The sequence below is a fragment of the Trichoderma reesei genome (assembly GCF_000167675.1).
Source record: "Trichoderma reesei QM6a unplaced genomic scaffold TRIREscaffold_9, whole genome shotgun sequence".
NCBI classification, from domain to species: Eukaryota; Fungi; Ascomycota; class Sordariomycetes; order Hypocreales; family Hypocreaceae; genus Trichoderma; species Trichoderma reesei.
This window is the reverse complement of record NW_006711156.1, coordinates 378,575-395,111: the sequence shown is the minus strand read 5'-3', so window position 1 is coordinate 395,111 and position 16,537 is coordinate 378,575. Positions and strand designations below refer to the sequence as shown.

General features: G+C 51.9%; 3 protein-coding genes across 3 annotated transcripts; 1 reads left to right on the top strand and 2 right to left on the bottom strand.

Moving 5' to 3' along the window:
* Window positions 1–1,146: 1,146 nt before the first annotated feature.
* On the top strand, window positions 1,147–2,313 carry TRIREDRAFT_61703 (germinal center kinase; the record flags this gene model as incomplete). The annotated part of the gene is made up of 1 exon (XM_006965392.1): window positions 1,147–2,313. A coding segment is annotated over one exon (1,167 nt), but the record flags the coding sequence as incomplete, so codon positions are not given.
* Window positions 2,314–4,725: 2,412 nt separating this feature from the next.
* On the bottom strand, window positions 4,726–5,863 carry sar1 (small GTPase; the record flags this gene model as incomplete). The annotated part of the gene is made up of 5 exons (XM_006965255.1): window positions 4,726–5,066; window positions 5,174–5,239; window positions 5,319–5,358; window positions 5,555–5,658; window positions 5,845–5,863. The coding sequence occupies 5 exons, from the start codon at window positions 5,861–5,863 to the stop codon at window positions 4,726–4,728; spliced, it is 570 nt and encodes a 189-aa protein (XP_006965317.1).
* Window positions 5,864–6,572: 709 nt separating this feature from the next.
* TRIREDRAFT_121777 (uncharacterized protein) lies at window positions 6,573–9,264 on the bottom strand (the record flags this gene model as incomplete). The annotated part of the gene is made up of 2 exons (XM_006965254.1): window positions 6,573–8,575; window positions 8,657–9,264. The coding sequence occupies 2 exons, from the start codon at window positions 9,262–9,264 to the stop codon at window positions 7,123–7,125; spliced, it is 2,061 nt and encodes a 686-aa protein (XP_006965316.1). The 3' UTR covers window positions 6,573–7,122.
* Window positions 9,265–16,537: the final 7,273 nt, after the last annotated feature.

Genomic DNA, 16,537 nt, shown 5'->3' with positions numbered 1-16,537 from the left:
TGTGCGAGGGAGGTAGCAGATCGAGATAAGTAGGTATGAAGAAGGACGGCTGTGCAGGCTAGAGGAAGCAAGAAAGTCAGGCGAATCGTTAAAAGGCCAGCACGCGGCAACAATGGCGAGGCCCAAGCTGCTCACGGGACTCCAGTCGACGGTGCTTGATCACAGCATGTGCACATGCAGCGCTCTCCAATGTCTCTCAGCTACAAAGAGAAAACGCTGACGTCGGCACCCGGCTGAAGGTGCACGAGACCCCTGGCAAGGCTGATGGGGGAGAAATAAAAAGTAAGGGCAAAAAAAAAAAAAAAAGTCCCCAGGCTTCCGCATCGATTAGCGGGACCCTTCCATTCCCAGCCAGCGGCAGCGGAGCCTTGCGAGAAGGGCTTCAGGGGTTAATAGCGGCTCCTCCCTTTCGGCTCCTGGTGGCTCCCTGGAGACGTCCATCAAACTTGAAGCTTGCCAGGGGCTTGTCGCAGCTGGTTCATGTTTCTGCCTGCTTTTGCTGGTTTGATCGCGCATTGATGGACCGGGCCAGGTACCCAGTACGAGTTGCATTACAGGTGCCAGCAGGATGAGGCATCAGCCAGGGGGGGATGGAGCGTCTCTGCCTGTCTGCCGAGACAGGTAGCCAGTACCTTGACTCAACTCTTTCTTCCTCTCGGTTTTCCTGGCCGTCGTTTTTTTGCCTCTTCTGCTCCTTCATTCCATCTCCTCCACGCCTCTTTTGTCGTCGTCACCGTTTCTTCATGATACCGAAGCCTTGTCTCTTCTCCCGCCTCCGTCTGCTTCACGCGCGATTCGCCTTCGAAGTTCTCGTCCTCAGCCTTCGCCCGTCCACCGCCAGCAAGAGCAAAGTGGACGCCAGTCTGACTGGTCCCCCTGCGTGACTGGCTGATCCAACCGCCCGGTGCAGCAGCCTAGCTCTGCAGTGCACTACGACGCTACAGGCACCTGTTGCAGACGCTACAGCGCCCGTGGCACGCTGGCCCGCGCCGGCCGTTAGGGGACCGCGACGCCTGAGAGCCCCTATAGCGACCGTCTGATAGGTGCCTACAGGTACCTACCTACCTAGCGATAAGGCAACGAACGACAGACGAACGACGACGACGACCGCTCGACAAGGCGACGACGACAGCCTCGCCTCCGGCCATGCAGCCCCCTTACGCCGGCAGCCTCCCCAATGGCTTCTCGTCGGCGCCCAGCTACTCGGCCACCAAGCACAAGGCCATTGAAGATGCCCGCGCCGCGCAGGCCGCCGTGCTGCGCGAGTGCGCCGAGGCCGGCCGCGAGGTGCCGCCGTACAAGCTGCTCGAGCTCATCGGCAAGGGCAGCTTCGGGCGCGTGTACAAGGCCGTGGGCACCAAGACGAGCCAGCTGGTGGCCGTCAAGGTCATCAGCATCGAGGAGGGCGACGGCATCCAGCCGGGGGCGGCCGACACGCTGGGCGACATCCTCAAGGAGGTCAACACGCTCAAGCTGCTGAGCAACAGCGGCGCGCGCAACGTCAACGCCGTCGTCGGCACCGAGCTGGTTGGCCAGGCCGTCTGGATCGTGACCGAGTACTGCGCCGGCGGCAGCGTCGCGTCGCTCATGCGGCCCACGAGCGGCCTGGCCGAGCGCTGGATCATCCCCATCCTGCGCGAGGTTGCCGAGGCGCTCTTCTGGGTGCACAAGCAGGGCATCATCCACCGCGACGTCAAGTGCGCCAACGTCCTCGTCACCGACGCCGGCGGCGTCCAGCTGTGCGACTTTGGCGTCGCCGGCATCATGGAGACCAAGTTCGACAAGCGCAGCACCATCACCGGCACCCTGCACTGGATGGCCCCCGAGCTCTTCGACCCCCACGTCGCCTACGGCATCGAGGTCGACATCTGGGCCTTTGGGTCCATGGCCTACGAGATCGCCAACGGCCTGCCGCCAAACGCCACCGCCAGGATCAACATCCAGCAGTTTGGCGCCTACCTCAAGCAGCATCGCCCGCGCCTCCAGGGCGACCGCTTCTCCGACAATCTCAAGAACCTCATCGCCTTCTGCCTGGTCGAGGACCCCAAGCGGCGACCGCCCATCGAGGACGTCCAGCGGCACCCGTACATCTTCAACACGCAGGACCGGTTCCCCACCGTGTCTCTCGCCCGGCTGGTGGCCGACTACAAGCACTGGGAGTCTCAGGGCGGGAGCAGGCAGTCTCTCTTCTCCGCCGGTGGTGCTCAGGCGCCGCGCAGGGAACGGTCGCCCGTCCGCCAGAGCGGCTGGGACTTTGGCAACTTTGACGAGGTGGACGAGCTCATGTTCCAGAACACGGCCAAGCCACGGCCTGCCCCCGAGTACTACCCCAGCGTTGCCTCTAGCCCCGAAAACACGGCGCGGCCGATGCAGCGTCGACGCAGGCGTCCACCCCCGACCATGAAGGAACTCAAGGCCCCTCTGGAAAAGGTCTTTGATCCGTACACCATCACCAACTACGGCGACGCCTCGCGGGCCTGGTATGGCAGGATACCGATGCCGCCGCCAACGTCGGTTCCGCCGCCATCACAGAAGAAGCCCGAGCCGAAGCCGAAGCCAGAACCGCCAGCGCCCGCACGAGAGTCGTTGATCGATCTCGACCTTGCGTTTGATAGCGACAGCGGTCCCAGGATGGCGTCCAGCCTTGACGAAGAGACGATCAAGCCAGCGGCGCGGCCCATCTCGATTGACTTGAGCGGATCCGTCGATGAGCGTCGCAAAACTCAGGACTGGGATTTCCCAACCAAGCGCAAAACGCAGGAATGGTCGTTTTCAACCGCAGACAAGCGGGACACCAAGGAGTGGACGTTTCCTTCCAACAAGCGCGAGACGCAGGAGTGGAAGTTCCCAACCGCCGAGAAGCGGAATACGCAGGAATGGACCTTTCCCACGGAGGAGAAACGGAGCACGCAGGAGTGGACGTTTTCCACGGCCAAACGCGATACCCAAGAGTGGACTTTTCCCGCCATGACGCCCGTCTCGGCTCTGTTTGCCCCCCAGTCAGACCCCTACAGCGACAATGAAGACTTCTCAAGCGACGCGCACCTGCGTCCGCCGCATTCATACGACGACGCGGGTGCCGCGACGAATCGGGATTCCGCCATGAGTCTCATCGACCTCGACGCTTCCCTGGCGGACGACGGAGGATATGGTGGGCCTAGCTCGTTCGCCCCCAGCTCGCATATACGGTCGTCCGATTCGGTCCACGGGTCGCTGTCGTTTGACCTGGAGCTTGACGCCGACACAGACATGAACACGCGAGAGCCGTCCTTGTACATTGACGACGACATGGAGTCCGTCCCCTCCCTGACGCGGCAGCTGAGCGACTTGCAGAGCACGCCCACCACGCCCGACGAAAGGCCGCACAATCAATGGGAGCCGTCGGGCCTGGGCATCATGACGAGCGCCCGCAACTCGTCCATCATGACGTCTCTGCCGCCGCTGCCAAACGCCCCCTCGCCGAATGTCCTGCAGGGGCTCGGCACGCAGGAGGACCTCAAGAACGAGCTGCACCACATGATTTCCAGCATGAGGGAACACCTCCAATACGCAAACGACTGGCTAAAGACATTCGATACCCCGACGCAAGAGGACGATGACGACAACAACAACAACAACAACAACAACAACAACGGAGAGCACCACGATGAAGAGGACGAGCAGGAGCATGTCACAGCATAGCAAGCGTAGCATCCCATTGCATTTTGGCAGTCAATTTTTTCTCTTTTTTTTATTCCGTTTCTTGGGATATCCGTCGGCTCTCTTTTCTAGCCTTTTTTTATACATACCTTACATGGCTGTAAACCACAGCTTGTAGCTAATCGTTATTGCATATGCGCATCACCTACCTACTTACCTTATCACCATATACCCCCCTTTTTGCGCGCTGACTGGATGGGAAAAGAAACTAAAAGAGACCAAGAGGAGGAGGAGAAAAAACGTTGGAAGAAAAGAAGAAAGATGGTTTTTCCCATCTCTTTAATCGGTAATATGTCTGTGCTCTATTGTTGTCCACGAACAGATGCTTCTATGATGATATATGAACTTGAAAGAAAAAAGGAAAGGGGGTTATCTGTCTTTCCTATCTATCTACAGTGAATTAAACGGGCAATGTGGTTGCTTTCTAAATTGGAGGCTGCTTCTCTTTGCTACACTTCTAGGTCAGGAACCTTGTTGTCTTTCGATAGCGTTGTTGTTATTGGCTGTCTGGATCTGTTCAAGTACTGCTGAGGAGCTTGAATCTTGTATGTAACAAATACAGAGTTGGAATAAGGAGCTGTTGGAACCTCTTTTGATCTACACTTGCGCTCTTTTCGCAAATGCGACTCCCACAAGTGGTGCTTTCAGAGATTGCAATGTCAACAATTTCGTCGTCGTTAGCGGATGAGCACATGTTCTCCCCGTCATTCTGTCTAGGAGCAAGAACCCAACTGTCCGTCTCGACAAACCATTACTTGCACCAAGTGGACTAGTATGACCATACTATAAGCAGCGGATGAATTTGAAAGCCAACAAGTTTCGCCTAAAAGAGAATGCCGAGTCTCATCAGATACTCACGGCCCAACGCCTCCTCCCTCTTCAATTCTCCCCCCCTTTGACATCTTCCAATTCGTCATTACTTCAACTCGTTGAGACGACCTACAATCCTTGCCCCCCCCCCCCCCCCCCCCCCACACACACACACACACATCATAGCAAACATACATCATTTTCCCATCTCTTGCTCTAAACGTAATTGGACAGCCACCTGATACCATCGCCGTAGCCCTGTCGCATCACCACGGAGCACATGAAGAGCTCAATGGGTCGGATGCCCTCGAGCTGCACCCTGCCCTTTCCAGTCGTCTGGTACAGGCCCAGCTGATGCCTCAGCTCGTCCTCGGACACGGCGTCGGGGTGGTCGATCTTGTTGCCCAGGATGACGAAGGGAACCTTGGAGAGCTCCTCCATGGACAGGAGGGCGTCGAGCTCGGCCTTGGCCTCGGGGAATCGCTCGTGGTCCTTGGCGTCGACGAGGAAGACGACACCGTTGACGTCGGGGAAGTAGTCTCTCCAGATACGGCGGGCTGGTGTTGGACACGGTCAGCATGGTGTTATGCCCAGGCGCTCCAGCCAGAAGATTGGAAAGCGCCCTAGCGAAACGGAAGGATTGAGACAAAGGATATAGGCATACCTTGCTGGTGACCGCCTAGATCGAAAGTGTTGAATCGAACATTGCCAATGGCAAGCTCCTCAGAAGCTACAAATAAGTCAGAAACCCTCCACAAACCCCATACATCCAAACCGCCCGCGACGGCAGCGGCAGTGGCAAAACTTACTAGGGTGGAGAGTCGGCTGCAGGATAGCAACTCGGTCGTTCTAAGAGAAGCACAAAATCCCCCCCTTGCGTTAGCAACACTGCAAAGCTCCAGGTCCCATAGCAACAGATCGACCACGTGCGCGCAAAAGAAGCCAGCGAGTCCTCCTCCCATCGCAGAAAAGCATTCATCCTATTCGCGTGTGGTGCACCGTTTCGGGCATCGAGTGTCGTGTCGTGGTCGGCGGCAGAACATACCTTGAGCATGTGTAGCAACGTGGTCTTTCCGGCATTGTCGAGGCCCAGGAAGAGCAGCTTGGCGTGTTTGTTAAGCAGACCCAAAGACGACAAGACGTCGTAGACTAAAAATCACACCACGAGAAGTCAAGACAACTTGTCAGTAAACTGGCACTTCGAAATTCAAAGCTTCGTCCACCCAAAGAATAGAGGAGTCCGGATGTCGCATCAGGTAAGCTGTTGCACCCCTTCCGGGATCCAATGGGGGGGAGGGAGCGCCGCAACGGAGAAAGGGAATCCCAATAACATACACCAGTTGACGATCCACATGGCGGGCGATTGGATTGCTCGAGAAGCAACAACGGATTGCGAAACCTGAATTCGTGTATCGAGGATGTCCGTCAAGGGAACCGTGTCGATGGCCGGGCAGGCGGGGAGAGTTGCGCAACGGCAAAAACAGGGAAACGAGGCCGGAGAAGGGAAGAGAAAGAGAAGAAGGTTGTGTGTGATGATGTCGATTGCGAGACTAGAGTGGGATCGGAAAGGACAATCATGTGTTTTACCGCCTTGGCCTTTGGCGCAGCGTGGAAGGCAAGGGAACGCAGGCCGGGGGCCACGTGACGTGCCTTGTTGCTCAGGCACCAATAGTACCTTGAGTAGTACCTACTATACAATACTCCCTCATATCAGTGACAATGTTCAATGCGTCGCATACTAGACTACCTAGGGATGTCTGGATGTTGATTCAACGCCTACTATAAGCAAACAAGAATCCAGGTAACAGTAGTCTGCAAATCTTGCTTGTGCGGCATTTCCTGACAGTATCTCCATCACTCCATTGAGAAACATGGCGTGCATAAGGTTGTGTTTCCCTTACCGACTCTCAATCACAGTCTGAGCTCTGGATTACGTGGCTTCCTACATGTACAGTACTCACTCACTCACTGCTCCAACACTCCAGTTGTCATCACAAGATTATTATTCTCCGAACCAGAACGCATCAGAAAATCACAGCAGACAGATTTGATTCAACAAATGTCCTTGAAATCAGTAGGATTACTATCTAGTAATAAAGCAGACGGCATCTTGTGTGCCCGCCTCCAACGCCAGCTGAGTCGCGCATTCCCAATGCGTCTCATGGTGTATCCAAAAAGCAATCAAAAAGCCTTCCCGCCTTCTGTGCCCAAAGATGTACTGTTTCCAAGTATGCTTGCTTTCCGCTGCGAACAGCAAAAACCCAAGACGTATAATGTGAAAAGGTCGTTATGTACAGGAGCGGCCTCTGCAAAGGGCCAGACTCCGGGTCAAGTCATGTAATTATATAAGATAGAAAAAAGTCGTAAAAGTCGTCAAAAGGAAAGACAGAAGAGAATGAAGACGACAAAAGGAAGAGCAGTGGACACCGGTCTAATAGGACTCGCCCATAAGCGGCTGCGGTCATGAAATGTGAACGCCGCCCATCGAATGGTGGGACTGTGGAACCCTTGCCTATCAAAGGCTCGCTCAAACTCCTCCAGATGCGTCCTTGTTGGTTTAATAAGAAGTTGTAGAAGCCAGCAAAAACTTTTTTTCGAAAATCTCTCCTCTTTTTAACACGAGAGCACGTAGTTGCCCGGGTCCTTCTTGCCGGCCATGAGCAACCCAAGCTCTCGCATGCGTTCAGCGCCGGTGCCAGGGAGCGGCTTGCGCTCAGGGATCTGGCCGCGGCGGGCACGATCGCAGTACTTCTGGAAAAACTTCTCCTTGCGGCGAAGACGCTTCTTCTCGAGGCCCTTGACGATGTCAATGGCGCTGCGGATGTGCGCATCATTGTCAGAGGAAGTCTTGGAGCCCTTGGGCTGTTTTTGGTGGCGGAAGATGGCGGCAGGGCGAGGGAGAGACTTTGTATGGGTAAGGCCAGGACGGCCAGCCAGCTGGAACTTGGCATGCGCACCCTGTCGTGGAGTCTGGATGGGAGTCGCCATGGCCATCGCCTTGGGCGCAGGGGAGCGAGCTCGTCGAGGCGACTGGCGGTCAAAGAGCGGCTTGGGAGAGCGTGCGCGAGGCTTGGGGGCGGGAGAGCCGCGTCGCTTGGGAGGCGGAGAACGGAATCGTCGGGGAGAGGTGGTCTCGCCCTTGCGCCTCCTTCGAGCGCGGTCTGTCTCGTCATCAAGATCCTCCATGGCTCCCTGGACCCAAGCGTGATCGTCGCTGTCAGGAGCAGCCGCGTAGACATCATCGTCGTCCTCTTCCTCAAGGTCCGAAGCCGGGAAGCTTGGATCAATGTCTTGGGGGATGATGCGCAGCTTCTCGTTCCTGCGGGCGGCGAGGCACGAGAGGTAGGCATCCTCAACAGGGCGATCTTCGTCGAGCGTGCCGCACACAAAGTCAGTGCTGTCGGGCAAGTCCGGCGCCTCGACTTGAGGTCCAATGGGACGGGGCTTGGATCGGCGACGGCTGCGTCGGGATCCAATAGAGGAGTCCGAGTGTTGCTCGGTCATGGAGAGACGGCGAGCCAGGCTAGTAGTGACCTGATTGAGGGCAGATGGGGTGCGGCCCGGAGTCCACAAGATCATGTTCTCGTCCTCGTCATCTTCCTCGTCGGAATCAGCGAAGCCGGTCTCTTCATCAGTGTGGTATCCGTCGGAGCCATCGTCCATCTCGTCCTCATCATCCTCGTCCTCATCCTCGTCCTCGTCCTCGACATCCAGAACATCGAGTTCGTCGTCCTCGTCCTCATCCTCGTCCTCATCCTCATCATCGCCCATGGCGGTCTCGGCCTCGAGTTCTTCCTGCTCTTCCTGCTCGGCTTCCTCCTCGACTTCAGCCCCCAGTCGGCGAAACAGGTTCTCCTTTACCAAAGTATCGGAGATGGTAAGCTTGGTCTGGACGGAGTCATTTTGTCGAATCCAGTCATCCTCGCGAGCCATACCACTGGCGAACTCGTGGAACTGAGAGGCATCCTTGATGAGCTCCGTGGATGTAGCACGTAGGAATCGAGGTCGAGCGAGCGTTGGCTGAACAGGAGAGGGTCGAGGAGAGGTGGGAAGAGGATGGGTCATGCTCCGCTTGGGAGTGGAGGGCTCATAAGGCTTGGGGGAAGTCTTGTGTGCCGTAGAAGGACGAGGAGCCGGGCAGGCGAACTTGATGCATCGCTTAGGCGCTTCCTCGGTCACGGGAGTCTTGACCATGGGAGGAGCGGCAGTCGAGGGAGCGGCAGCAGGGGCGGCACTAGTCTTTGTTTGGGCCTGAGGCTTGGCAACACAGGCAAACTGAATGCATCGCCTTCGAGGAGCCTCCTTGGCAGGTTCCTCCGCTCGTTTGGCGCCAAAGAAGCCAGCAATGAGACTGGTCTTCTGCTCGGTCGCGCCCTGGTGAAGGCGGAGCATTGACAGATCCGGGAGAGGAGGGCTGGGGGTGTTGGTTCGCGAAGGGCTGGTCATGCCAGTATCACTGGTCAGATCAGCGGTAGAAGCAATACTCGCATTGCTCACGATGGAGCGGCGGCGCTGGCTGGCGGTCTTGGTGGGGTGGAAAACATGGCCCTCCTCCTCGTCGGACTGGCCCAGGATGGCCTGGGTCAAAAGCGAGGATGCGACCTGCTTAGGGCGAATCGGCGACCTCTGGAAAGGCAGAGGCTTGGGAGTTGGCATGTAGAGCCGGAGTTCTGGGGGTTCGTCAAGGTCCTCGACAAGATCTGACTCTTGGGTCGCCCACTCGGGAGCTTGTGAGGTTGAAGGAAGAGTTGCCATGGTCGAAAATGTTGTTGGCATTAGGGTTGTGGGTGTTGTATAAGTGGTGGCGGTTGGTGAGTGAATTTTGAGCAAGGAGGTCGGCTTGCTCTAGAGGTCGAGAATAGTCCAGCAATAGCAAGAAGATGCCGTTGAATGTCCCGCTTCTGCTGTTATAGCAAGACGAACGAGACGGCCGGACGAGTCGTCAAGTATGGATCAACTTCGAGAGGGGCAGGAGGATCTGTGTCGTAGCAGGGCAAAGCGTGTAAGCCGACACAAGGCTTGCAGCCGAGGCGAGAACGAGTTCTCGTAAACAAAGAGTTGTGTCCCTGAGGACGGCGGTGCTATAACATCAAAGACAACATGATCAATACCCAAGGAGTGTATTCAAGGTAGTGGTATGTTGAAACAGAAGGGGAAAAAAAAGAAACCAAGAAAGGCGCTCTTGGAGCCTGCGCGTATGGTATAAGTGCGAGTTTTGAGGCGGGCGGAAGGCCAGTCCACTTTAAGCAGCGCAAAGTGTGGTGATCCGGGGGGGGCAGCCTGCCAGGCCGAATCAGCGCTGCCAGAGGGCCAGAGAAAAAAAGGGTCCTGCAGTTGGCGGGTGTGCGGCTATAGCAGCAGAGGAGCCCTTCTTGGCAGATTCCGGATGACGTCCGTCCAGATGTGGCGTGGGCGGACCTGACACGACAGAAGCCGGGAGGTCGGTAGGGGTGTGACGAGGCGTGGGCGTAGCAGGCCGATGCAGGGATCTGCGATGTTCGATGTTCTTGGGCGATGGATTTGGTCAAGACGTCGATGTCTCAGACAGGGTCGTTTGTGACGCTGCGAGTGTGCTGCTTGTCGATGATAGTATGGGCGCTTGCTTGCCTGCGAGGAGAGGATTGATAATAATTCGGCTGCCTAGACGTGAGGCCGCCGAGACACAGCGAAGAGAGAGCGAGGCCGTGGAGGAGGGTTGGAGGGCAAGGAGAAATTTGCGAGAAAAGTCCAGACGCCGCCACACACACAGGACTGCAATGGAAGGCAGCGAAGAAGCACGACGATTCTCGCACCCAGCGAAATGGGTGAGGGATAATAGACTGATCTGCCGCCACTGCAGGCTAGCACAAAAGCATCCATGTCCACGGTTCCTTGTGCCTCGCTCTTCATACGGAGTACAAGCGCACAAAATAACGGGGGACTGGGGAATGGGGGGGGGTGATTTCGTGCTAGCAGGAGGAGATGGAGATGGAGATGGAGGACTGACCCTCATTGCCTCACCAGACTTGTCCGTCGAAGCACTTTCCCGTAGGACCCAGAATGGATGGAAGTCCATACAGTGCGAGCGCTCATCCAGGCAACCAATGGGTTCCACGCTGTGCCGCTCTGGAACCGTGCTGGAGTCGCAGCGAACCCGGCCGAGGGGCACAGTGTGCGGGCGCCGCAGCTGCAACGGGCAATAAAGTCACGGAACTGGGGGGCACAAAGTCACAAGCACAAGCACAGCAAAGCACCTGAGCACACCAGTCCACCAGCAGAAAAAAAAGAAGCAGAGGAAACGACTTAAGAGTAGAGAAATTTTGTGTGTGGGGGGCAAGAGTAGGAGGTGTGAGTGTGTGGCTGTCTAGGGGGGGAGTGGTTCGCTGCTTGTACCAAGAACAGCAAGCAGAGCACAAGAGGCCGTCGAGAGCACAGCGCGAAGCCACCGCAGGAGCTTCCAGTGGTTCAGTGAGTGCCAGTGGAATCGTCTCCAGTGAGTGGTTTTTCTCTTGGCGCCGCTGGGCCAATCTCGGCCGCTGCGGACAGTGTCTCTCATCATCATTTTCCTCTCTGGATTTTCTTCTATTTTTTGCCTTTCCCCTTCTTGGCAATGGTCTGAGCCGTGGCTGAGCGCCCTCTGCAGTCGCTGCCCGCAGGGCTTTGCTCGCCTTCCAAAAATCCCATCAAATTGCCCACCGGCGACTGGCCAGCGCCGTCTCTACAGTAGCACCACCAGAGACCGAAAGTGGCCTGTACTGAATTGTACTGTAGCGGACTGGCGACACCTGCTGAACTGGGTACAGTGCCGACAGTGCCTCCACCTGCGCAATACGACCGGCCAACACCGTGCGGGCCAAGCACTACGGACGGCCGAAATTTCTCAAGCCCGCCGCGCTCGACGCAGGGAAAAGAAAAAAAAAAAAAATCAAGAGGAAAAAATCGCTATGGGCGAATAGAAGCACGATCAGCCGGCCGAAGCCAGCGACACAACTAAAGAAATCGCCCCTGCGGCTAAGCCTAAGAAGAACCGACGGAACGTCCTAAGGCCACAATGCATCCGTTGTCGTCATGGCGCGGCCGAAAGGACCAAAAGGGCTCAAGCTTGGGGGGTCTTTTTTTCTCGAGTTTTTCTCAATTTCGCTGATTTGTCGTGGTTGTTACGGCAGAGGAAATGCATGGCGCATCACAGCTGGAACAGGGCAACCGATGGTGGAGGGTGAGCAAAGTGAGCTGATGATTGATTGCCCATCCACCTGAATCCCATCCAGACTCATGCCGACAGATTCTCATCCATCCATCCATCCGTCCATCCAGCAGTCTATCCGCGCGCGGCGCAGAAACGGGGACAGGTCCATGAATCAATCAATCAATCAATGAATGCATCAATCAAGGCTCATATGACAGGCACGCATACGAGACGGGAAGCAGGAGAGGCCATTATCACTGCTACCTCCAGCTGCAGAATTACCATGCAATAATGCACATCAGGAGCCTCTCAATTTGCACACAACAATCGGTGGTTTGCATACACCACTAAACCTATTCTAGCAAGGTCGGCCCCCCATAGTAATAATATGCAATTTATACTTACTATAAACTGGTCCAGTCAAGCTTCTAAGTCTCAAATACATCATGTGTAATAAAAAGTGCTTCTATTAGGTAACGGAATTTGCATTTATTGCTGTAATAACAGCAGCTGCCATAAAGGATAATAAAAATGACGCCCTGAAACCTATAATAAGCTTGGAAGTGATAGATTATATACATTTCCACTAAAATTATATATAAAAGTACCTCCAGGTTTACTAATTTGCTGCTAAGAGGTTTACTATGTCTAATAGCTTCCTAACTCTTAGCCTAAGGGCAGCACTTACAATACCTAAGGCAGCGGCGGTGGCAGTATTTACAATATCTAATATAGCAGTAGCAGCAGTGGCGGCAGCATCTGTAAAGCTTATAGGAAATAGCGCTGCTGCTGTGTTTGCTGTAATAACGCGGGAGGTGTGTTAAAGTGTTCTTAATACAGCAGAATTTGGCTGTATTAATAAATAACTATAGGCTGCCTCTAGGTAGTAGCTAGAACGCTACTAGCAGCTGCATTTTAACTCTGTTATTATAATTATGATATTATAGCAGCTTAACTTAGCGATTTTTTAAATGCCTCCTAGTTGCTAAGAATTTAGCCTATTTTTACTTACCAAGGGATAGGCTGGTTAGAAGGCCTTTATCATGACAGTACTTGCACTGGATTACATTTGCGGAATTAGTTAAGTTAGGCCTGTTATTTAGGCTTGAAGCTAAGGTTAGTATTGCGATCCTTAATCTTTAGTGTTTTACATACTGTATCTGCCTTAAGCCACTAATGCTCATTAAGGTGTGTTATTTTAAAAGACTCTCCTACTTATAATAGCGGCAAAATTATATAGTAATAAGGTAGTCCCTACTGCATATAGAACGCCCCTATATAGTCCTTTAGCTTTATTTTCCCTTAAAGGTTGTCTTTTATAAGGTCTAGTTACTCCTGGATCTATAATAAGGCTTGCTAACTGACTTTTTACAGCAAATTAGTAAAAATCAGTTTATTAATAAACTGGACCTGGTGATAGGTTACCTTATGCTAAAATTAATGCTAATAATGCTTACGGCGTTGCTTAGAAAGCTGCTAAATGCACTGTTAAAGTTAAAATAGGTCAGTAAACCTATTTCTTAGGAGTACCTTTAACTATGCGTAAGCGCTTTCTATATAAGATATTACTATAATGCTATAATTTTAATAGTCCTTAATAGCATAATAGGTAAATTAGCGGCGCTCTAGCATATAGGTCTTTAAGAGATAACCTGTAATCTCTATAATATTAAATTAGCGTGTGTTATAGTATGGATAGAGGTATCTTTAAACTCACTAGGTTAGTCTGAAAACACCCTTTACAGCTTAATAAAAAGCTAATTAAATTCCTCCTTAATCTTAGCATATATTACAGCTATCTAAGCATTACGCATACTATTAGCAGTATTTTCCTAATCCTTTTTACAGGAAAGTGATATTATTATAGATAGAAGAAGCTAAGACGCTTATTATATTGCCTCCTTAACAGCTTTTTTAGCTATTTCCTACTATGCAGTGTTAAAGATCTTATTATCTTGCTATATAAGAGGGCTAAGGCTAAGGCTGGCAGCTTTATAAGCTTTATCTTCCTTAGCCTGGCCTATAATCTGATTACTAGCAAGACTTCTAACCCAGTTCTTCTTTATATAAAGAATAACATTCTTTATTATATACTATATATAAATTTGCTGTTAGGATAGATTAAAGATGATTGCAAGAGCTTTCTTAAAAGCTGAGTTAAAGTCTGTGATAATAATCTTAGGATCTAGGATCTTGGCCTTTATAGCAGCTTCCTTTATTTTCTAAAGCAGCTAAATAAAGGCCTCTATATCCTCTTTTACAGCTAACCTAAAGCCAGCGTTAAAGTTTATATGCAGCGCTGTTGTCCTTATAATCTAGAATAAGGGCATGTTAAAACGGTTTACCTTATAGGTGTTATCTATACTAAGGAGTTCTAGATTCCAGCTCTAGTCTTCTATATTATTTATATAGGTCTAAAAGAACCTATATAATCGGCCGTTAGCATTACGATTAATAGCATAGTAGAAGATTTAGTTATTATTTTTAAGGAAATTAAGGAAGGCTTATGTGGATGTATAAGGGCTGTATTACCCTAACTGCAGCTCATGCTAATAGAACTAAACATCCTTTTTTATAAGTAGAAGACCGTTATGTTCTTTGTAAATCTTGCTGGTAATTATACTAGCTGTTGCTATTACATGCTGTAATTAAGTTCTAATAAGGTTATGCAAGCGTTTAATACTAAAGTTAAGCTATAACTTCTTTTATAAGCGAAGAGAGAGAATTAGATCTTTAACTGGATTATAATTATGCTATAAATTAGCTGGTCTAATAATTTAGGAAGAGTCTTAGGGCTTCTTTATAATAAGAAGAGAGAAAGTGCAGCTTAACTTTTTTATTAATGTCCTTTTTTCAGTCTTTTTCTTATATTGCTGACAATAAGACCCTCTGTGTTAGCAGATAATAAAGCAGTGATTAAGTATGCTGGTGCGGTCCTTTATTATTTGCGATTTTAAGACTATAAAACCGTCAGTAGCTTAAGATGCTTTTATAGCAGTAAAAGCATCTTTAAATACTATATATTCTTTAGTGTAAATAGAAGACATCTTAACAAGCAGAAAGATATAAAAAAAGCTGATGGTTTTAGTAGTGGCGGTAATAAAATAAAAGCTTAAAGTTAGTAGGTTAAAGTTGCAGCTGAAGGTTGAAGCTGACGCTGTTATTGCAATAGTCCCTTATAGAGAAGCTAATTGCGTTTTACATCACGTGATGTATTTAAGACTTAGAAGCTTAACTGGACCAGTTTACAGTAAGTATAAATTGCATGTTATTACTATGGGGGGCCGACCTTGCTAGAACAGGTTTAGTGGTGTGTGCAAACCACCGATTGTTGTGTGCAAATTAAGAGGCTCGCACATCAGGTCTCAAGACAGGACAAGGACAGGCAAACAAGAAATGGCATTCCTCATTCTCCATCCCTCCATCCATCCATCCTTCCAGCCATCTGCCGCTTGGCTTCCCCGCTCACATCTGCATCAACACAGGCAAAAGCAATGAGAGGCGTCGACGCCCTTGTCAGGGGTGCCGCACAACAGCTGCTGCACGAGAGCAAAAGGAGCAGGCAGCTTTTCCCATTTCTCCCATGGCAGATCTCAGCTTTCGCAGCACCCCCTCCAGCACTAATACTCCTAGTAGCAGCATGTGAATCGATGTTGCAATCACGCTACAGGCCTTTTCGAGTCCTGTCTCTCATTGCTCCGTACCTGTTAGCGGCATCCCCCTCGAAAAGCACCGGCGCTACGCGGTTTGATGGGCAGCTCTCCTGTTACATGCATCTGCGAGTCGTTGCTGTGCTGTGCCGTGCTGCTGCTGCTGTTATTGTTGTTGTTGTTGTTGTTGTAATATCTGCTCCGCAAGGTGCTGTACCTTACTAATCTCGCAATTTCCGCCGCCTTGCCTCGTCTTCTGAACCGAGGGCTGGACCGCCCAAATGTCTCACAGATTGTCGCTTAACTGCCCTGCCGCAGAGCATCGGCAGCACTCATGTTAAGCATATATCCTACAAGACATGTTTCTCTGCTACCTGCGTAGGAAATATCCTAGACAAAGGCGGATACGAGGATACCAAGCCCTGTCCCTCCCATAATACAGTACAGTATGCGATTCGTAACGCATCAGCACGGGTACCTGAGGCCATTGCCCGTGTCCAAGGAAAGCACCTGTATTCGTCACAAGTCGAGTATCAGCGCCACGCTCTCTTCCCATATGAGCGCTTGTACAAAACATGTGCCTTGCAAATAAGGGATGATGCTCGCCATACGCGGCCGTCAAATCTTACCTTTGCCGCCCAAATTGAGATCCCTTTTCTTGGCAAAAACCTCTAGTATCCAATTGCATGTGTGACACCAGGGAAGAATATAGTACTACAAGCCGCAATACGCTGACGCTGGAATCTTGGTGACAGCCTCATTCTGCAGTCATGTGAGGCTCAGCAGCGCGAGTCACCCGGCGCCAAGCAACGAATGGCATTGATCGCATTTCTCTCGTCTCCTGTCTCCCCAGCACACCAGCTCTTTCGTATACAGGTACTTCGTACAAGTAAGATTCCCTTCCTTCATGCAGGAAGCAGGCCCTTCATTAGCCGCATCATGATGACGGGAGGCGAGCGAAGAAACAGCCCGCTACTAGCTAGGCTTTTCCCCCCCAAAATTCTCCAAATCGCCCGTCCTATTCTTAGTAGGCCGGCAAAGAACAATAATATTGCCTCATAGTAAAAGAAAGGATGAGCGAACCATGGACCCTTACTATGTACTAGCATTACTTTGCACATTGCTAGCGCGACAACTGCCAGGGATGTTCGATTGGCGCGTCAGCTGGGGGGGATGCTTGCTCGTTTTCCTTTCCATGTTTGCCGCAGAACAG